The following is a 23,713-nucleotide window of genomic DNA, read 5'->3' on the forward strand; positions in this document are numbered from 1 at the left end:
AGGACTAAAACAAGAAATTCCTGATGTTTAAGGAGAATATCATAGTTACTACCTCTTTGTTGTATAAGAATTCGAATACCAAGACGGCAGTGAAAAAATGTTAAGCCAAAAGAATAATTTAAAGCGAATAAAGGGTTTAAATACAAGTTAAAGAACTCCACAAACTGTACAATAATTATGAATTGATCATCGCCCAAAACGAACTGACCCTCACACATCTTTGTATAGTAGAAAAGGCCACTTTATTTAGAACAGATAAACTCTCAAATAAACTCGGCAATTTATTATTTCTCTTTACAATTTAGAATACTGAGCCAAAACAAATTCTAAAATCACATTTCCCCATTTCAAAACTTTAAACCAACCTTCAAACTTCTCTGTGTTACCTTTACATTGTCATTCTTTTCTTCCCCTTTTTCCTACCCGTCTTCCTGGGATGCCGGGTAAGACCGCTCCTGCCTCACCCACCCCAAACCTTGCCACCCAGGAAAACTGAAGCGTTTTCCTGTCCCACCCAACATTGGAGCTGTACCTCCCTTCAGCGATCTTTGCTGTTGCACCAAAGGTCAACAGCCAATTCCATTGACAAACAATCCCTGATTTCCAAAATGTAATATGCCAGGCCCAACTCTGACAAATGAACCCCATCCGCTCTGAATAACTGTCTTTCTGTACTGGTGATGTTTCCATGTGACAGATACCTTATGCCCATTACCGCACAATAGTTTTTCATTTCTTTATTCAGCTTTTTGCGTGCTCTGTCCATTGCCACTTGGTCTCTCGCCTGCCTCCAATGCTGCCGATAAACAAACTCCGTCCATACAACTGTCGTTCCCAACCAGTTGTCTTTGATCACCGCTAGATCTAATTTCATGTTTTTTAAAAGCATAAGACCTGAAAGCGATACGAGATCATTCTCTCCTAAATGTATCAATTGCAAGTTTGACGGCCGTCTGTTATACCTCAATCTTCTGAGAGTTGGGAACAGTTCCTCCCATTTCATGCCGCCTTTTCCCTGCCAAAGCAACTCATGTCCTGCACTTGGGAGGCCGAGGCTGCAACCATAAATCTGTCTTTCAGCGAAGAGGCCTGCCCATTTGACAAATGAATGTCCGATGATCCATACGTGGCATTTTCCGGACAAAGTGCGGATATCACCTAATATAAAATAAAAAGAATTAGCACGCCTTATCAACATTTATTAAATCTACTTGCGTACATAACGTGTACAACACCTGGACTTCCACCTGCCTATTCTCTGAATGGCATCCCACCCTAACCCCAACTTCGCAGCATCGGTCGCTGCTCCTATTCTGAATGAATGGGTCGCATATTCTGAAGGTGATTCTCCCACTAACAACAAAACCTTCCTCAGCACCCCCAAAAGCTGTGAACTGGTAACATGGTGGCCTGACTTATGCACAAAAATATAAGCTGCTGTGGTGGTAATGGATTTGTCCTGAAACCCCTCCCACTCTAAAACTGGGCAACAATCAACCGTGCCACTTTTATTCAGAAAAACCCAAACACCCCTCCCCAATTGGTCAGTTTTTGAACTTCGTAACCATATCCGAAGCCTCTGCTGTTCGCAAATCACTTCGTCGTAACGTATGCCTCCTTTCCCTCTGTCCCCCAATATCTCCGACACTCGGAACGCTCCGAAAAAGAGCCAAATCATTGCCAGCCTGAACAATGCTGTCTCATGAGCGCTATAACAACAATGTGGTAACTGTTGCACCAGTCTCTGCAGCAGCTGAAAAGAAATGGGGGCTCTAGGCAGCCGCCTTGTAACCCTCCTTTTACTCAAACCTTTCAACATTCTTCGCACCAGAATGCCGTCAACAGGGTCAAAGCCCCAGTGTAACTGGCCATAAAAGGATACCCCAGCCAGCTTACCCGCTATGGTATTAGATGACAACCCCTGTTTCGCCAGCCAAGGAACAAAATGTAAGATAATGTGAGTAAAATGTTGCCTCTTCCACCCTTCGCTGTTACATTGTACATAACTCGTAAATTGTAACCACGCTTGTCTGTAAGATTTCCTTGTGGAGTTCGCTACTGAGTTTTCCACGAGCCTTTCAATTGTCAGTTCCCCAACGCCCAGATGTTGTCTGACGAAGGGTTTTGCTGTCGTCCGCCTCTGGCGCCAGTTCGCGAAAAAGCTGCCAATTAAAACGTGAAAGGGCGTCAGCAATGCAGTTATTTACCCCAGGTATGTGTTTGCCTCTGAACATAATATTCCATTGCAAACTCACCAACATAAACTCCCGTAGCAAGCGCAACACTCTCACATCTTTGGCTTTTTGGTGATTGAGTAGATTCACCACAGTCATATTATCAATATTGAACAAAACAGATCTATTTTGAAGCTCTTTGCCCCATGTGACCAGCGCTACCAAAGCCGGAAAAAGTTCTAAAAAGGCGATACTACGCCCTTGTGTCATCCACCACCGACCGTCCCAAAAGATACCAAAACCTTTGGAACCAGCCGCATCCGAATATATCTGTACTTGCCAGATGAAACGATCTTCAATGAATTGTAACGGCACTCCATGGAAATTTTCCAAGAAAACCAACCATATTCTCAAATCCTCCTCCACCATTTTGGATATGCGGACACTATGATGTGGCCGCCAGGCTCCCGACAGCGCCATGCCTAAGGCCCGACAAAATGTCCTATCTGCCCTTACTACTCTGCAAGCGAACGTCAAATAGCCCAGTAGGCGCTGAACCTGCCTAAGCTCGAGCTTCGTTTTTCCCAATGTTTCTTCCACACATTCTCAAATTTCACGTACTTTTCCTGCTGGCAACCTGGCTATTTGTGCTACTGTGTCTATTTCGATGCCAAGAAATGTGTAACAGGTCTGTGGCCCTACTGTTTTTTCCAGCGCTAATGGCACTCCCAGCTCCTTCATCAATTTACAAAAAAGCTGCCTGGCCTAGTACCTGCCTGACCCATGAAGAGGAAATCATCCAAATAGTGACAGGAAGCTCCTTGCTGGTAATTCTGCGAAAAAACCCAATGCAAGAAGGTGCTAAATCGCTCAAAGAGGGCGTAAGACACCGCACACCCCATAGGTAACACTTTGTCAACATAATAGTGCCCCTCAAAATACATTCCCAACAATTCAAAATCAGTTGGATGAATCGGGAGGAGCCTAAACGCCGACTTGATATCACATTTAGCGAGCTGTGCACCTCCACCTAGAAAATGTACCTGTTTCAGGGCCTCATCAACTGACGTGTAAGACACTGCCGTGTCTGCTGGGGCAATAAAATCATTAATAGAAGAGCCTTCTGGCCAAGACAGGTGCTGGATCATTCGAAATTCCCCAGCTGCCTTTTTAGGGATGACACCGATAGGCGAAATGATCAAATTTGGCAAGGGACGCATCTCGAACGGGCCGGCTACTCTGCCCAATGACACTTCTTCAGACAGCTTAGCTCGAACTACGTGAGGGAAATCCGTTGCGGATTTCAAATTTTCTGCCCACCGACCTTCCCTGGGCCCTTGATAACTAATCTTGAAACCCTCCAACAAACCCCAAAACAATGTGCTAGCCGCTGTCTTATCATGATATGCTTTCAGCCATGGTATCATCGCCTCCAAATTAATTGGCATAGCCGCCTTTTGGCATAAATTGTAATGGTGCCCCTCTACCCCTGGCCCCCCATCCTTGCTCGGGCCCTCTCTGACCACCAGCTGCGTTAAATGTGGTGAAGCACTGGGTAATTGCAGGTCGCCCCCCACATTGTGAACATTCGTGTCGAAAGCGACACGCCTCCCTGGTGCACAATCCCCTATTAATATTCCAGCAGGCTCCAATCCCGGCCGCCTGCCCCCGCCCTGTGACACCCGCCCCTGATAGAGCGGGACGTGATAGAAAGGGCTTATATGTAACCGGCAGACCGCTGGCAGTCTGAGTAGTCGCCAAAGGATGAGCTAAAGCCATCCATTGGAGCCACAATTCTGCGTCTACCTCTCCCCATGGTTTATTTGCTGCCATGCTCATCCTGGCCCTAAATTCCTCGTCATAATTGAGCCAGCAATAGCCCCCAAACTGTAACTGAGCTTTTCGTACTACATCCATATATTTAAAAATGGACACTGCTCTCTCAGGGTATTTCTCCTTATATATGCTGGCAAAAATGAGAAACGCAGACGTCCAGTTTTCCACATTACGTGAAACCCTTGGTCGCCTTGCCAGTTCCCACTCCTCCTCTTTAGAACCTTCTTTTGCCTGGACCTCCCTGTGTAGTAATTTAAAGATGTCGACAAACTCATGATCCCAAATTTTCTTTTTCGTCTTTAAAGATAAATGTGTACCCAGGGGCATCGCTATACCCATGTAAGGTAAACGTTTAGCTACCTTACCCACTGCCTGCGTCGCGTCACCCCCTGTCTTCTGCACCGTCGCACTCCCTACTTTGTCCGTGCATTGTTCAACAACTGAGGCCTCTTCCCCCCCAACCTTACCCGACAGTACCTTTGGCTGACTCGAGCCGCTGTGTATATCCCTCACCTGTGGTAAGTCTAAATGTGAAACCGAAGGGGCCCACACCTCCCACCATGGTGTCGTACCTCTCGGAAGATGTTCTGCTCTGTCCCTCAAGCCCACTGGCACACTCGCCCGATGTCTTTTCTTTTGAGAATCTTCAACTGGCAGGTCCTCACGTGACTTCTGTAAGGTAGAAACATAGGCAGTTGACCCCTTCCCTCCCTCCCCTACCCTTTTTCCCGTTCTGAATTTCTGCCTGACTGTACCATCTTCCTCTCCAAATTCATCCCAAACCACCTCTGCATCCCCACCCTCTTTTCCATACCCCACATTTTGTCTACTACTGCTAGGCAGTGCTCCATCTCCTATCCCTCCATCAAAAAAGCGCCAATCTTGAACACGACTCTGTGCTTGAGCTCTGCGTCTTTGTGCAAAATCCGCACTGAAATTTTCTTCCTGCGGCACTAAATCGCTAGCCACCGCTACTTGTGGTGCTTGTCGAGACTGCTGCTCGCCTTGAGCTACAGTCCGCCCAGAAACAGCTTTCGACCTACAGGCGCTCTTCCCGCCGGTAAGCTGCTCCGCAACTGGTACTCTCGGAAACAGTGATTTTCTAACAGCCTCCCTCTCCTGCGCCTCGCCCCTTAGCCCTGAGTGTGGCACCCACACCCACTGCCCTGCATCACACCCTATCTCTGCTAAATCCCCTTGCGCTATTTGACCTGGTGGTAACCGAGGCTCCGGAAAAATACTTTCCTCCATGTCGTGATCTGACCTACGAGAGGGCCCATTATCGCCCTGCCACAAACTCCCACCCAGCTGGTCTACGCCATATACCCAATCATCCTGTTCTTCACTGGACTCACCACTTGTCTCTACCACCTGCGCCACAAAATCCACACCTTCCTCCCCTATACCCAAACCTTCACTCCTCACTTGCTGTAACCTTTTTCCCTTGCTACCAGTACCCCCACCAGTCTTCTGCCTATTCTTGTTCTGCGCTGGCCGCAAACTGCCCACAAGCTCTTCTTGGTCCCTGTCACTCCCTGAGTCTGACGAATAATCCACCAACGGAAAACCTTGTTCCCCTTTAGAGTGTAAAATCATACCCAGAGGTTCTGCCACATCACGAACCTGTTGGTCCTCCGTTCCCACCTTCGCAATGCTACCTTGTTGCTCCCAGCTGAGGAGGCATGGTGCAGCACCCCTCCCCCAACCCCTCCTGCCCTTCACTCTACTTCTTCTGGAAATGAGCCCCCTAAAAATTGCCACTGGGGCCCCCCTCATGCTAACCACCTGCCCTACTGTGGTACCATGTAAAACTCCCTGAGGCATTGCTATCACCGGGCGCTGTGCAAGGCGTTTTTCCATACCTCTGTCCGCAATGCCATGTGCACCTCCGCTCTTGAGGCACGTGGCTCTCCGTGTTCTACCAGCCTGCTGAGGCAAGCAGGCCGCTATTGCCCTCTGCACTCCGCTTGCAGCACGACGCCGCATTGACCTTCCCCTGGGCGCAGACGCAGCCTTTGCCTCAGCTGACAGCAGGTCTTCTCTCCCCACCTTCTTCAGTACTTCCAATGCTGCCCTCACTTTCTCGTCGTCCTCCATGTCTCTCCTGCTCCTCCCCGTCGATTCCGGTCCTTTTACCACAGAGAAAACTTTTTCTTCAGCGCTGACTTCGTTTCTTCATTTACCCCCACGCTCGCGCTTCCCTACTCAACGCGCACCTGACTAAAATTAACTATGCGCGCGCGCGCGCCTCTCGCTAACGTCCCTACGTGGCCCGTTCCATTCGGGCGAACAGCCCCAGGGGAGACTGTTTCTCCGCTCCCCCTGGGGCCCCCATGCCCAGTGTTTTACTTTACAAAAGGACTAATTACTGAACATGATGAAATTAAGCACACTCCAGCAGTACCTGAACTAGAGATCTGCTTCATATGGTCTCTTAATGTTAAACAATGTGTAGCACATCCTATGGTATTTATCAAGCGAATTTATCCTGAATGTAGTTGTTACCGATTTCTTAATCTAAAACCCTTTCCTTTTGAGTTCCTCGAGAGTTCACGTTGTAAACCCACTTCCTAGTGTATTTGTCAAAAAGCTCACAATGTAAAGCTCAAGCAGAGCAGAACAAGGCTGACTCCGGTTGGTGTTGTGGGCTAGAATCTCAGAACTGAGCAACACACCTAAATAACACAGAATAAAGCAATGCCCACCCAATGTGTTTTTTCAGAAGGAAAATATGTTAATGCATACACTACTAAATACTATAATCAAGATTACAAATCTTTACAAGATTGGAGATGGAATTCCAACTTGGAACCCCTTCTTTAGTGGCCTTGCAGAGTAACCGGGGTGCAAATCATATTTCCTAGAGAAGTATCCCAGAGAGGCAATTAACCCTGAAAACGTAACTTGATCCCGTTTCTTGGGAGGTTCTATATGACTATTTGCGCACCAACATTCTCTATTCTTAAAAACTAGCAATGGTTCTAGAAGATCCTACTAGAAAATATGAGACTTTACATGATCCGAGGTTAAGGTACAAACTTTGTCAAATCATTCAATGTAAAATAAGAGGTATGTCCCCTTTTGCCAAATTTTTTAAAAATCAATAAGTTAAACCTGTAGTTCAAAATGTAAAACGTCTTCCTATTGCATTTGTCAGAGGGTTCACATGTAAAACCCCTTTCTATTGTATGTGAGAAATCCAGTTCAGTTGGTCCCAAACCCGTCAAAATTGGAACTCCTTCAACAGGGACCTAGCAAATTAAGCAGACTTCATATGGCATACCTTAAAGAAATATCACTCCAGGCAGATAACCATTTGACTGTACTCTGCTCCTGTTATATGTGAGGTGCCATTTGACAATGTGCAAACCAGCAGGCTTAAAAAATGCAACAAAAAAAAACAGAGCCCTATAGGAAAACATGAGGCTTTTCACAGTCAAAAAGTTTAGGGCTAAGCTCTATCAATTTGTTTTCTGTGTATAGCGAGAGGCCTGTTGCCTTTGTCACCACATTTAATAATCAATAAAGCGTGCAAATCTACTTTAATTTGTACATTTACCTGCCCATGTCATTCTTGCTTAGTGAGACCAATCAAACAATTTGGGCAGACACAAAGCATACATTGGCATGAACATTTACTCTTCCTCTGTAGACAGAAAGCTTTTACTATGGTTAGACCTGAAAAATGATACATGTAGGGGGGGACAATACCAAGAGGCTCTTGCACCTCATGGACATCACCCAGAAGTCCCCCAAAGAAGCGCTATTCCTTTCCATTGACGCCGAAAAGGCCTACCTGTTTGAAACGCTACGCCACTTTGGGTTCGGGGAAACATTTATCAGATGGATAGGCTGTATCTATAGCGCCCATAGAGCCTCAGCCCAGGTCAATAGAATATCACTGGCTATGTACCCTATAACTCGGGGCACTCGAGCCCGCTCTCCCTCTTCTCTTTGCGCTCTATGTGAAGCTAATGGCGTACTGTATTCGGGACAATCCGCAGATCGCGGGCTTCCAGCTTGGTGCTGATACTCATGCTATTAACTTGTATGCTGATGATGTCATTCTCTCGCTTGCGTACCCCATGACGTCCTTGCCGGTGCTACTGGACGAAATGTGGATATTCGGAGAGGTCTCGGGGTTCAAGGTTAATATCATTAAATCTCAGATCCTAAATCTGTTGGTCTCCCTCCCCCACGAAGTGGCTTTATGAACCCAGTTTCCTCTGAAGTGGGCATCGGAATCTCTGCTGTACCTGGGCATAAAGCTCTTTTCCACTATATCGAAGACTCTGGCATCAAACTACGGGGCACTCCTCGACCAGGTGAATAAATCAATAACCTTTTGGAGTCACTTGAGACTGGCTTGGATGGGACGTATCCTGGCGGTTAACATGATGTTGCTCTCACATATACTTTACATATTTCAAATATTGCCGCTTTCCCCCCTCCCGCGGTACCGTGCTCACTACAACTCGCTATCAACAAATTTGTCTGGGGGGGGGGTAAAGAAACTTCATCTCCCAGTTACTCAATTGGCATAGCCCAGAGGTGAAGGCGGCCTAGGCCTCCCTCTGATACATCTTGTGGAGTGGAATCGACCTCTCTCTGAAAAGCATTGGTCCTTTATGGACCAGACAGTCGCAGGTATGAATAGCTGGCGGGAAGCATGGCTCCAGTACAAACTCGGGCTGTGGTTTGCACTCTTCCCCAGTAACGGCCTCAGCGATGAAAGTGTGGGATAGCGTTGCACTTAGACAGGCCTGACTTTGTTACCTTCCCCGAAGTCTCTGATCGTTGATAGCTCTGATGTCCCTCCGGGGTGCGGCTTGGAGGTGTTTAGTCGATGGCTAGAGCAAGGATGTAAGCGGGTGGGTTCTCTTTTTAATCTCAATGGGATTATCCCTTTTGAACAACTCCAACGGGACTACTCGCTCCCCAATGTGGATTAATTCAATCATCTGCAACTGAGGCACTGTGTGACCTCTCTGGTGTATAAGACGACTGCCTCCCGCCCCCTTACTGTGTTCGTAAAATGGCTGGTCTGCAAGGGAGATAACAAGCGCCTCATCTTTGAACTCTATGCTATGCTGTCAGAAGGGAGTGTGGGGTGCAAAACTAAGGGCCAGCTGTGCTGGGAGGAGGAACTGAGGGGCTCTCTCTCTGCCAAGGAGTGGGCCGACATTTATTATAGAGCACAGTACACAGTGTATCAGGAACAGAGACAGCTTACAAATTAGCCTCTTACTGGTACCTTAACACAGACCTGTTTCTGGTGTGAAGGGATGGGGGGGGTGTTGTTTGGCTTCCAGTTTTTTATTTGAGCGGTCTGTTATATATGTCCAATCTGTCCCTACATCGCTGCCTGCCTCCGGGTTGTGGGCACATAGCTGTGTATTCTCCACCCTCATGACATACGCTGCCGGCCATTGGTTGTAGGCATCGAGCTGTGTTAACTGCCTTGTGTACCTTCATTAATAAACAGAATTGTTCCTAAAAATGATACAGTTGCTAAACCCCTTTCTATTTTATTTGTCGTAGAGTCCTCATTGTAAAACCCCTTTCCTATTGTATTTGCCTCTAAGCTCCACATTTAAAGCCCATTCCTGTGGTGTTGTTCGTGACTTTAACAATGTAAAACATCGTTCTATCAATCAACAAAGCTTTATTTCGATATGAAATATCATAAAAGCACATTTACACATTAAAGCACAATTCATAAAAATACATTGAAGAAAAATTCATGTAAACACCTTTTTTTTACAATAAATATTTTAGAAATATATTAAACTGTAACAGCTTTGTGAATATTAAAAGACATTTAATAAAATTCATCATATAGCCTTCTGCCTAATCAACCATGCCCAACTAAGAAATTTAGCCACCCCGCACACTATAGTGGTACTAACATCGGCCTTAAGAATTCTAAGTGCAACAGAGTGGTCCCTAGTTCCAAGCTGCAGGCACACAGGTTTTAGCCATTTCATTCTTGGTTTCAAATAGGCTGGGCATACAAAGAGAAAATGAGGGATATTTTCAATAACACCTAAACAAATTGGACAGTCCACGGGGGTCTGGTGCGGGGGGTTCCACTTACTTGTACGATCACGGAGAGGAAGGGTGCCCAACCTAAACTGGATAAAGAGGGATATATCCCTGGGCTTCGTAATAAAGTCTAGATAGGGCTCCAGGGGGGGCGTCGGCTTATGCTGCCGAAATTCCTCAGTCAAACTGCCTTGATTTGGGTCCCTCTGCTCCAGGTGATCGACCCATGCCCAAAAGGCTCTCTTAATTTCTGCCTTAGGTAACAGTGCCCCAGACTCCCAGGCAGTTAAAAGGCCTATTGCCAAAAGAAGCTTCTTTATGTTAACTAGCCATCCAATTTCATGAGCTCCTTGGAGATTCATGACCTCTCTTAGGCCATCAGCGTATCTAGAAAGCTCTGGGGTACGCCAAATATAAAAGAGGACGCAAAGTGACTAGGTCTTTAATAGATCGCCGGCCCAAATCACTCAAAAGTGGCTTGGTTGGGGTGCCCCTTGGGAGCGATACAAGCTCCCTGAAGCACTTGTTTTCTGAGGTAACTAGCACATCCACACAACCAAAGCCCCATAGTTCTGCGCCGTAAAGGGCACAGCCTTCAGCTTTTGCAGCATATATTTCCAGAGCTGGTGCAATGGGCTTGGTAATAGAAGCACGAAGTTCCCTCCCTAGTGCTCCTACTACCCGCCTATGATTTAGCGCCATTTTGTCAATGTGAGGCTGCCATTTAAATTTGTCAGAGATTCTAATCCCCAAGTAGTCAAACTCTTTGACGCGCTCCAATGGCATCCCATCGAGAGTCAGGGTAGATCGGGATGATCTACTCGGGTTAAAATAAAGAAGTTTAGTTTTAGAAGTATTAATGGCAAGGCCCCTCAGCTTGCAAAACAAAGAGAAGCGACCCAATAGCTTCTGCAGTCCTGCCGGTGTTTTTGATACTAATAACGTATCGTCCGCAAAAAGTAATGTAGGGACTTTATCACCTGCCAGAACAGGGGCGTCGACATTGTCTTCAAGCAAAAAAGAAACTACACCATTCACAAAAAGCGTGAAAAGTGTGGGAGCCAACACGCAACCTTGGCAAACCCCTCTATTCACGGGAATTTTAGCAGTTTTTTGCTCCTGTGACCCCCATCTATCATCCAAGTTCAATGTAAAACTCCTTCCTATATTACTTTTCAGAGCTCACACTGAAAAATCCCTTCCTTCTGTGCTGGTCATGGGTATACGCCATGCATGCATATTGTATGTAAACTGGGGTCTGCGGTAGAAATACTCATCTACATACCTTAAGACAATGTAATAGCAATGCATGCATAGCGGCCTACTTCAACATATGATTTTCAAAGCACTGATTTTCATCTGAAGCACACGACGCCTTCCCAGTCAAATCGAGTGTAAGTTCAGTATGTGGGCAGCGCTAAAGCCTCACTCTCAGTAGTGTTTCTAAAGGCTCTTTAACTTGTTCATCAGGAAAGGTTTAGCAAAATCTGTGCTGTCGAGGCAGATCTAAAAGTCATTGAGAAGGTATGCAAACATCCACAAAGCTCTGAATTTGTTGGTGTTCACATCCTTCACATTGGTCACCTCTATTACTCTTCGCTAGCAATAGAAGTATACCAAATGTTAACACTCAACTTGTCAGCAATCAGTAATAGCTGTATTTTGTTTAAGTTCCTAGTGTGCACATGAATTTCAGCAGATTCTGATTCTGTGAAACGGGATCTTCCTCTCTCTCTTTTTTTTTTTTTGTTGCATAGTTTATATAGCGCGAACTCGACCCGAAGGTATTTGACGCTTTACATGAGCACCGTATTTACATTACACATTCAGGCACGGGGAGATTAAGTGATTTGCCCAGAGTCACAGGATGTGGACGCGTCCTCGAGGCTCGAACACAGTTTCCGGCACCAAAGTCGGCAGTTTAAGCCGACGCACCACATCCTCTCCCACTCTTGATTGCAGATGAGATTTCATTTTTTCCTAAGTGTGCAAAAAAAGTTTGTGAATTGGCCCTATAATGTGTAAGCAAAGAAATTCACTTAGTGAACTTTTAAATCTTCTATAGGAGGTACATCTTTTCTAATGCATGGCAGATTCAGGAAATGCTTTGAATTGTAGCTACATGTTTCCTGGAGGCAAGGGTTGTCATGCTGATACAAGGAACGCGATGGAAAAAGTATTGATTTTAATTGACTGAACCCAAATAAAATGTCTTCACGTCATTTTATTTATACAATTTTTAACATTTGCATTTCAGGGAAAGCTACAGAACCATTGGCCTGTATTGGGTTGGGTCTATACTGATGAGCATTATTGTTTTCCTACCAGGAAACCTTGTAGGTAAGGAACAGACAAGATGTTAACATTCCTGTGTACGTTTTAAATTAGTTCACGAAAGAATTAAAATTAAACAAAGGCATTTAGTATTTCATTTTATGAAGCCTCGTTTAGCTGTGTTTGGCACAGTAAAAAATGATACTTGTAACTAATCAATTTAATCAGACAGGTATTTCTTATTAGGCCTCCTTACATAGGAACACTAGCCAGACTGTTAGACTTTTAATTTGTATTAACAAGATATGTAACTTTATTAACTTAACCATTTTACTGATAGTGTATTAGTTGAGCCCAAAGCCACGCATCTTTTTCACGTTTTCACAAAGTGGTTCTTTCATTTTAATTTCTTTTTCTCTTGCAGCTTGTTTTTTATTGTCTAATCCAACATATGCATATGACCCCACAAACTGAAAACATGAAGCTCTTTAACAAAATTGTGCCATTTTTGTTTACATCTGAGACACAATAGGGTTTGTTGTTGAGAGGCTTCAATGTCGAGCATAACTATTACTATATAGCATGTTGCTAAGGCTATGCTAGTTGTTAAAATACCCTGACCCCTCTAATTATAGATTCAATACTCAGGCAACGGCCTATGATGAGGGAGAGGGCCTTTGACAACCAGTGTAGCCCACAGCAAAATAACGATATTGCTGTTAGAACATTTTAGTCACTGGGGGTAGAACATTGTAAACTAAACAGGGAGAAAGGGAAGGACATTCATTGGCATTTTGAAGCCGAAAAATGGTCCAATTAAGCACCCAACACTCCAATATTCTAATAAACATTTATAGGTTTGAATTGAAGTCGTGGAATGCACAGGCATTGTTATTTCAGATAGTTCTAGAACCAATATCACTCACCACTTCAACTGAGGAAAAACCTTCTAACCTTAACAAGAAACCTGCCCCTCTCTCCTCAAACTGAATAAATGGAAGGTTAAAAGAAAAGGATACTTTTAGTATCATTTTTTGGAAGTTGCTTGGTTGTTGTTCACATTATCTCTCTGAGCGCGGGATCTCTAGTGTGACTTTCGTTTTTTCTCCAAAGATTTATATTGCTCTTTTCTGCAAATTTTGATAATGCAGTTCTTGTTGTAAATCGTTTTTATTGACAATTCAATGAAGAGTAAAGACAAGACACTACTTACACTGGTGTTTCCATAAACTGCTATTTCCTCTTAACATTTGACATTCCCTTCCCCCCCTCCTCCCCCCCCTCACCCCAGAACACAATTGGCATTAACATCCAACGTAGAGTAATTGGGAAGCATCTCCCCTGGGACATTGTGGGCAAGAGAAGCACAGCAATGTCCTCTGTATTCACTCCACTTCCCCCTAGCCCCAGGTTTTCGCCCACTTGTGGGGACTGCCACGGCCTTCATATACAACTTTCATAGATCACACTGCCATTCCCCCAGTTTTGGTGTCTGTTCCACCCCCCCAAATTCTTGCCGTGTTTCGTTTGGTTACTACCAGTCCCAGGGTCATCAATGTATGCTCCAAGCGAGACATCTGGTGGTGTCTCATCCCAGATGTTCAATGGGCACCATTTTAATGAGATTCTCATATTGCCCCCCCACACCTCATTCATACATACAACCCTTGACTCCCAGAATCATTGAATCTTCGGGCAGGCCCACACAATATGTTAGAATGTGCCAACCTGGCTGCACTGATGTCGACAAAACATCTCAGTTGTCCCACCCTTTTTTCCATAGTGGTCTGTGTATAATAGGACCGGTGGGGTATTTTTAGCTGCATTAAGTGAAATCCTGCCTGTATAGCCACCTCCCTCATGAATGGCAAGGCTTTTGTCCATTCATTATCCTCAAGTCCCTCGAGGTCCCAAGCCCACTGTTCCCACAGATGCAGCAAGGTATCTGGAGGGCTGTTAATTCATATTTGGTACATTTTTGGTACATTAGGGAAGTGACTTTCCGGGGCATATATTTATCTAGCTGTCTGTCCTCTAGGGGCGAAGACTCCGGGATGAATCCTGTAGGTGGCGGAGTGTTTCGGTGGGGGCTAGCTGATATTCGCCCTGTAGATCTGTAAGGGGGATCACATCCCCTTGTCCCCATAGATCCCCTACTTTGGAGAGGCCAATTAGGTCTCATTTATCAAACCCTGGTTGCCTTCCCAGTGTACCTAATTTCACCATATCCCAGAGGGGAGTGGCTTGTGTTAACTTGTCCTTCCTTCCCAAGGCATGTCTAGCTGTTTGCCGGAGGTTAATCACAACCGCTGTTGGACCTCAAAGGTTTGTGATTTTAGTACCTCCACATATAGCCCTGAGGTGTCCCAATGGCTGCATAGCCTGTCTATCCATCCCACATGCGGGTTCTTCTGGGTGGAGGCAAACCCAGTTGTTAATAGCAGTCAGTTGTGGAGCACAGTAGTATTTCTGGATATCGGGCAGGGCTATCACTCCATCGAACCAGCCCCTCGTGAGTTTATCTATTGCTATTCATGCCGGGCCCCTGATCCAGAGCAATGTCCTCATTTCCACCCTCAGTTGCCTTAAGGTATGAGCTATGGACCGGATAGCATGTGGTTTGCAAGGCATAGAGGAAATGAGGTAGGGACATCATTTTAAAGAGAGCTGATCTGCGAGAAGCAATGATGACAGGGACCTTTGTGCTAGATACCTTGTTTCAGTCGTTCCAGAGGCGGTGTCAGATTACTGCTGTTGAACATGTACGGGTCTGTCGTTATGTATATTCCGAGATAGCGGAATCCTTCTGTTGCAATTGTTGCCTCTCGGTAGCAGGGCAATCTTGGTATTTGTCTGTTAAGGATATATATATAAGGATTTTTCGCCAGTTAATGGTGTAGCCCAAGTAGTGGCCAAAAAGGGTAGGTATTTGCATTAACCTACCTAATGTATGGATGGGGTTCTGTCACATAGAGCAGACTATCCTCTGCATAAGGTGATATTTTTTTCTCCCAATGGTTGGGCCAATGTAGGCCAAGGACAGTGGGTCTTTTCTGATCCAGGCTGCCAAAGGTTTAAATATCAAGGTCAAAATTAGTGGCAATAGCATGCAGCTCTGTCTGGTGCCGCGTTGTAGCCTGAACAATTGGGATGTCCCCCCATTTACTTTTACTTGTGCCAGTGGTTCAGTATATAGGAGCAATATGCATGCTGTAAAGCGCGTGCAAAAGTCTAGTCTGGCCAACACCTCAAGCATGTATGTCCACTCCACTGTGTCAAATGCCATTCTGGCATCAAGCTAGAGCACTAGGGCAGACTCTTCAAAATTGTTAACATGGCTCAGCTTGCCATGCAGGCATCTCACGTTGAGAGTGGTGCTTCTCCCGGACATAAAACCCAATTGGTTTAGGTGGACCAGAGTCACGATCACCTTAATCAGTGGAGAGGCCAGCACCTTAGCCAGTATCTTTAATTTCGACATTTGGGAGTGAGAATGGCAGAAACGAAGCACAGTTGTCTGGTGGTTTACCATCTTTATGTATGATCATAATGGTGGCCAATCTTTCATGTCTAGGAAGCTAATCCACTTGTCAACTCTCCTTAAACATATTTAGCAGATGAGGGGCCAGTTTTGAGGCAGCTAGTTTGTAAAGTTCAATTGGCACACCATTAGAGCCAACAGCTTTACCCAAGTTCAGATAATGTATTGCGCATATTATTTCCTGCTCTGGAAGTTCCTTCTCCAGCAGAGCTCTATCAGAGCTCAAGAAGCTTGGGAACCAAATAATGTCAGTAAGGAGCTCTGGGGACTCCTCTGACGAAGCAATCACAGATGGGGAGTATAACTGTGTGTAGTACGAGGCGAAGGCATCTTCCTCATTTTGTCTAACACTCACCCATAGGCCAATGGCAGTTTTAATCTCGAATTCCCAGTGGTCAGCATGTTCCTGCTTATCCTGCCAGGCTTAAAGTTTCCCAGCCTTATTACCAACCTCATAAAGGGGGTGTTGCATGGCCCTATGGCTCGCCCTAACAGCATCGGTTGCTGCATCTCTATATTTTTCTTTCCTTTAGCCCCAGGGCGTGCTTAGTTTCTGTATGCTCCTGCTCAGTAAGTTCTGTTTCTAAGTTGTGAATCTCTTGCTTGAGTGTCTCTAACTTGACTCTCTCATACCTTATGTCCCACTATCAGGGAGAGGCCCGTCCCTTTAATTACTGCTTTGTGCACCTCCTAAAAGGTCTGTGTGGAGTCAGCTGAGGACTCGTTCTCAGAAAAATATTGCTCTGTCGCCTCCAGGAGACCGTCTCTGATGCAAGGAACGTTGAGGTACAAGGGATTAAGTGTCATCTCTCAGTGGTCCGGTCCTCTGTGAAGACCAAAGATCCCCTAACGTGGGGAGTGGTCCGTGATGCCCCTGGCCAGATGCTGAACCCCAGAGTAGTGAGGAAGTTGGTGCATGAGGGTGAGGAGATAGTCGATCCGGGAGAGTCAATAATGCAGCTCTTGATAATGCACATTGAATTGTTAAAACGTCAAATGTTTTGAATCTATGAGTTATTGATTGATCAGTCATTTGGGTATAAATGAGTCTTGGCTCACAGACACATCCTGCCATAGCCCGTACTATCCCTAGTGGATATGATTTGATATGGCAGTTCTTTTCATTTTCCCACTGGAGATATTTTTACCGATTGCTTAAGAGAATTTTCTCTGGCCCGAATACCCATAGATTCTAATGATTTAGATGCTATTTAGCTAACTCCCTTTTACTCTAATTTCCCTTCTAATCTAGTGCCGCCTGTGCTCTGTTAGTGATTTCGTTTTTTTCTTTTCTAGCTGAGATAAATTCTGCTCCTAGCATCGAAGCTTATTGTCATTAATAATCGTATTAGTTTGGTGGAATGTGCCTCTCTCACTGTCTCACATAAACGTATAGCTGACCAGGACATTCTTTGCCATCAGTAGTGGGTATTGATTGACACAGAAGGCCAGCTATATCCTCAATCGAATATTTGCCCCACTAGTCTTGATTGTAGTTAGCTCTGTTTCATTTACCTGGGTGCCAAGGACCTTCCAGCTTTTAAGAGTTCCTGTTCGGTGTTGGGAGTTCCCTTGGGGCTGATGTACCAAGAGACAGGTCTAGAAAAAATAGTTACAAATTGTGCACTAACTTTTTGTGCTCTGTCTTTGATTTTAAATGCGACCTTTGTATTAATTGTCCACATCACAAAATGTCCAGTCGCAAGGGTCGCAGAACGACCTCCCTAATGAATATTAATTAGGCCGATCTCTATTTGTGACATCCTGTAATTGGCTACAAAACAGAGATGCAAGGGACGGCAGACAACCACCCTTGGTTTGCACTCCCAAAAAGGAAGCTTTTTTGTAAACCAGCCCCCATTCCGTAATGGAAGTGGTGCTGCTTTAAAAAACAGGTTGCCTGTTTGGGAAAGCTTTCGGGGTGCAAGCAAATGACCACTACCTACCCCTTCATCCTGTCTCAGGTCAACTGACATCATTCATAAAAGAGATGGTGGCACCCTTCCCTTGGCAAATTTGTTACCACCTCCTTTGTCGTGACTATAATTGATTGATTTGAGACTGCAATTGTGGTCACAAACCATTGATAAATGCCATATCGAATTGCCGTTGCATCTTTTCCTAAATGTGATTCAATATGGTTAGCTAACCCATGTTGCGATTTGGCTCACAAAATGAGTTTAATACATACATAAAAACCATTTGCTGTTGCATACCCTGTGATTTATTAAATCTCAGAGTTTGCAACAAAAAATGGCGCTGCGTCTCCGACCATTGGTCACAAAGCTTTAGCACTGATGACCAGCACACTTATTTGACTCTGCTTCATTGTTACAAATGTGTTCTACATCAAAGTTTCCTTTTCCGTACACCATTCCAAAAGACCTATGACATGCTGTCCCGATGCGGAACCTATTGAAGGCTGTGGCTTTGAAACCAAAATTATTTTTTCTTATTCTCTCCTAATATCTGGCCTGACCTAACTAGACAAGGCTTTTCCGCCTTTCATAACATCAAGGGCTCCCAGTAGCACTTTTTATTCTATCCTCAAATAATAGAACTGCAGAAGTTGAGAAAAGTAGGCCTTTACAAGTGTCTTGGACGGCAAAGTATTGATGAATCATGGATTCAATGAGGCAAGCCTGGCAGTCAGGAATCATGTAGCATATATTACTGCCTATGATCAGCCTGGCAGGCAAAGACGGCATGCAGCATGCAGCGGCCAGACAGTAAAACTGTGGCAGATGATTAACCCATCAATGTCAATGCGCTAAACAGCTAGACCCGTAGCAGGCGGTGTACTTGGACGCAGGAGCAGTAAATGCTTGGCTTTTCCCTGGCATCTGTTGGTGTTCAGGGCCTCTCTAAAAAAGTCTCTGCAAGTCTCATGATGGGTGGCGGAGTCACAGAAGCAGTCCTCCTCCTGTTCTCCCTCTGTTAATGGCCTCCTCTCACAACCACTGCTCAGGTGCCACAGTCAGCAATTGACCTGTAAGAGATGATTACTAAAATAAGGGTGGTAGCAATTGCAGCTGAAAGGTGAGGGGCATAGGGCTAAATCTTGCTCAGGCTCTGAGATGGAAGTCCAGGAATCTGTGTCCCAATGCCAGTGTATGTAAAAGGAGACGGTCATGAGTGTATTAGCACATATAAGAGACAAGGTCAATCTCAACCACCTACCAGTAGCTCTCCTGTGTGCGCCTTGATGCCTTTGGGCTTAGTTGCGCAATATAAATTTTCTTTCATTCATTCATTCATTCAGTGTGTATTTGATATGAAAATTTGTATTTTTACAGAACCCATAATTTCCAAAATATATTTAAAGCTGATATTGGAATGATAAATCATGCAGCATTAGGAGACATGTTTCTAATATTATTAGCTTGGTTACCCTTGTAGAGACATTGCAAATTGACTACGCCTTTTTCACTTTTCTGCTGACAATCTTGCACTGAGGTGATCACAGCTAGTAATGCATAGGGTGGACACTAATGCAATCTTGTCTGATGTGTACAACACTAATAATATTAGTAGCTCTGGATGATTTGAGTGTCTATCTTAAAAGTCAGGATGGCAGCTGAATCTGATTTTCAGGCGCAAACCACTAAAAAGCATCAGTAGTACTGTCTCTATGTCCCCACTTCTGGAGGTCCACTTGCAGAGGAGTGGGAATGTGTCAGACTTTGCAGGTGGGGGTTGGGGTGGAGCAAAGACCTTGAGGGGGGCGGGTTGGGGGTATTGGACTTGGGTAGGAAGCAGGCTCTGGTTCCAGTGGTGGGAAGAGTGCCATCTGCACCCCACTGAGAAGCCTGGATGCAGTTTAGATTTTTTCTTTGCCTCAGAAATATTCCAAAGAGTGACTTGCTCCTTTCTTGGAGCACAGACACACATAATTTGCGATCAGGGAGGACCACCTTTTGGATTTTTTCTTTCGCCTGAGAAACAATCCAAATAGAAAAAACATCCCGGCCGCGGCTCCTGGGGTGCCTTGGGACACCTACCAAACCCAGACATTTCTGAACACGAGACAACTGGAGGTGTACTGGGTGGTATGGCTTGCAAGGATGCCACCAATTTTTCTTACTTGAATTACATATACAGGTCGAATATTGGTTAAAAAGAATTTCTCTGAGAGAAAGTGCCAGAAGGTGTGGCAAACAGCAAAGCTCCCACCACCCACTGCTACCACCTTCTATTAATAAAACAGTACCAAACATGTGTGGGTGGGCATATCATGACTGATAGGAAATGGCCAAATATGTAAACATGTGAAGTCATAATAGTGTCAAAGTAGTCTTCACATGGCCACAATTTTGGCCTATTCCTTTCCTGTGCAAGAAGCAAACCCACATATGTGGAATAGTGTTTTAGCAAAAGGGTGGGAATGTTTCATGGTTGGACATTTGCCATAGAGTTCGGTAGTTTTCTGCTTTCGGTGCCCCATGGAATCTCCCCTATGAAAAACATTCCCCGGTGTCTAGTGTGTGAATCCCAACTCAAACCCATGGAAAACCCATCTGTTCTTATAAAACCACAATCAGAGGAACTATGGAAACAGATTTGTTTCAAACCTCGGGGCAAATATGTTTGTGTCTGAAGAAGACTTAAGGTAACAACCAAGTATGGTTACAAATAACTGAAAATCTGATGGCTGTATTGTTCAGCCATTCTAGAAAAGCGTGGTCTAGCACAAAGTGATAGGAACTTTATGATGTGCATCTATTAAAAGTATATGGTTGTTGTATATTTATGTACGGTCCAGGGGTGATATCTGTGACAAAAAAAAGACAAATACCCTAGCCGGCATTTTGCATGCACCTACTTTTTTAATTTCCATATGCACTGTAACAAACTTACTGCTTCTGGGTACCTTCAATTCATTAAAAAAAAGTCATAGATTTTGTTAGAAATGGGAGTCTCTAATTGGCAGAGGTATGCACCTTTGTCCATGTATGGACCCTTCCTTCTAGTCAGGGTAAGGGAGTTACACACTTCAGATAACCCCTGCTCACCACCATGGTATCTTGGCACGAGCAGACAGGCTTTCCCCAAAGGCAATGTGTAAAGTATTTGTACTCCAAACACATAGTAACAACATCACTAATGGGCACCACACCAGTTTAGAAACATAAAGTATCTTTATCTAAACCAAAATTGCAAACATCCAACATACATGTATATCGGAAAAATCTGACATACATGTATCAAGATATCACTTTTAAAACGGTTACTTCAAAAATAGAACTGTAGAAATAAAATAGCTCCACCTGGGGCTATTACAATGTTGTTACAGGCACTAATCCAAAGTACAGCGCTAACTGTGAGGTGCGCGGACACGGACTGCCAAACAACAGTACATTGGAAAACGAAGCCAATCAGGCGATGCATGGCATCATGGAGGTGAGGCGTCGGTACCGAGGTGAAGCGAGTTCCTTTCTGCCACAGGAGAAGCGAGGCATCAAGTCTGTGAGGATGTCGGTTCTGGAGAGACGATGTGAATCTCCACTCAAACCCATGGAAAAACCATCCATGCTTATAAAACCACACTCAGAAGAACTATTGAGTCACGAAGACCCCCTAACAATAGTACCTTGGAAAACTAAGTCAATCAGGCGATGCACTGCATGGAGGCGAGTCGTCGATGCTGAGATGAAGCCGATTCCTTTCTGCCACGGGGGAGGAGAGGCGTCGAGTCCGTAAGGAGGCAAGGCTTTGAGTCCAGGACAGGGAAGTTAGATGGTGTTGGCAGTGAGGCGATGCGACGTTTAAGAGTTTGTAAAGTCGCCCTCATCGGTTATCGGCTCTGCGATAATGTTAGGTTGGCACTGGCAGGGAGGGCGTTAGTGTGAGTGCTGGTATCGGGAAGGACGATAACTGCAGGCATCGGCAGATGTCGGCGGACGTCAGAGCTGCAGTACAGGCGGGGCGGTGCATCGTGCACTTCACGAGCAGTACACCCAATCTCGGTTCATGTCGCTGGGTCACTGGCGGCAGTGCTGACAGCGTCAGAGTTGTTCTTCTCGCTTTGCAGCACCAACCACGCCATTCGTAGGACCCAGGAACTGAAATTGGTGCCCTTTTGAATACAGGATTCCACAGGGGAGTCCACGTGCTGGTCAGTGGATGCAGGTGAAGTCTTTGTGGCCCTGAGACCTCAGAACAGGAGGTAACCATTCACAAGTCCTTGGAGATTCTTCTTCAAGCAGGTTCACAGCAAAGTTCCAGTCTTTGTCCTCTCTTTGGCAGAAGCACCAACTGCAGGCCAACCCAGCCAAGCAACACAGTACAGGGGCAGTACTCCTAACAGCTCTCCAGCTCTTCTACTCTGCACAGACTCCTCTTGACTCCAGAAGTGATCTAATTCCCTAGGGTTTAAGGTCCAATACTTATAATCCATCTTCTCTTTGTTCTTTTTGCGGTAAGATTCTCTGAGCCCATTCCAAACCAGTTCTGACCTCTCTGGCCAAGCTTCACTACAGGAGGTGGAAACAGTATTGTGCAAAGGAGATCCAGACTATTCAGGTGCTAGTAAAACTCGTTTTACTACTTAAATTGCAGCCAAGGTCTATCCAGCCCTTCTATGAGTCACCCAGGAAAGGCAGGGCACACTTCAACCTCCCTTGTGACTGTCTGCAGTAAAGGCACATCCCCAGCTCCTGTTATTCGAAAACCAAACGTCAATACACAAACAGCAGAGGCACACAGAATGGTTAAACAAGAAAATGCCTACTTTCTAAAAGTGGCATTTTCAATAGCACAACTTAAAATACATCTCCCTAAAAACATGTGTTATTAAATTCTGAGTTCAGAGAGCTTAACAGCAATTCTGACACAATTTGTGATTACATAATTGATTGTGCAGACTACATTCCCTAGAAAACCCACATATATTTGCTGTTTTTGGACTTCAGAAATTCAGGATAACATTTCCTTTGGGTCCTCTTCTCTCCAGTGGCAGTTGGTGACATATGAACAAGGTGGGGCGCAACATAATGTAACATAGTCGTATGAAAAAAACTACATTAAAGCATACATTAAACATCTAAGAAAAAAAAAATCAGATTACTTACCTTATCCTGAACCACGTCCTTAATGTACTCCAGTCTCTGGCTCCAGACTCTACAGAGCTTGAGATGGTGTCTCACAGCCAACTACTTTATCCAATCGACACACTGCTCTCATGCTCTTAGGCAGCATGAGTGAAGGATCTGGATTTGCTGTAGCAAGCTGCCTTAGCTCTCCAAAAGGCACTGGAAGCCTGTGCCTGTTCTTCAACCCAGCTGTCTAAAACGCCATTCAGTGCGAATGAGGCACTGGCCCGACCTCACACTCATTGGGCAGAGTAAAAAGTAACATGGCAATAAAATGTATTACCATTTTTTTTTTCACTCTTTCTGCAGCAGTGTGGGGGGGGGGGCGATGCTCCTCCGCTCCTATATAGGAACTGACACTGCTTCTCTCATTTATGTTTGTCGACTTGTGAAATGCAGCAAAATGTTGTGCAAAATTGTTTACAAAATTAAAATATCTTCTCATTTTTCATTATATGCTCAAGCTGAAATGAGAGATTGATACAGGTTTTAGACCAATACACAGCTCTGCATGTGCCAGAAAAAGACATAGGTTGTATGGAAGTGCAAAGAAACCAAAGACATGCCTTGCCTGAACAACATAATGCCGATTCTTTGTTTTGTTTAACTTGCGGTATAGAGGTGTGCAACTGAAAGCATTAAAGTACATTCCCACTTACATTAACAACTTTTTGCGAGGCTTGCAGTAACTGCCATTTTAACTTGACATTGTTTATCATAAGCACTGTGTATTTACAGTTCTGTTGCATCCT

At 44.9% G+C, this 23,713-nt stretch overlaps 1 protein-coding gene across 2 annotated transcripts in view; it reads left to right on the forward strand.

Annotated features, from left to right (window-relative positions):
- Positions 1-23,713, forward strand: part of TM6SF1 (transmembrane 6 superfamily member 1) — a 507,967-nt gene that overhangs the window by 264,111 nt on the left and 220,143 nt on the right. For both annotated transcript variants that reach the window (XM_085644277.1, XM_085644276.1), the window contains exon 5: positions 12,313-12,395. In XM_085644277.1, coding sequence (XP_085500403.1) covers positions 12,313-12,395 — 83 coding nt within the window. The remainder of the gene's footprint in view (positions 1-12,312; positions 12,396-23,713) is intronic.

This window comes from Triturus cristatus, chromosome 3_1, assembly GCF_964204655.1.
Source record: "Triturus cristatus chromosome 3_1, aTriCri1.1, whole genome shotgun sequence".
NCBI classification, from domain to species: domain Eukaryota; kingdom Metazoa; phylum Chordata; class Amphibia; order Caudata; family Salamandridae; genus Triturus; species Triturus cristatus.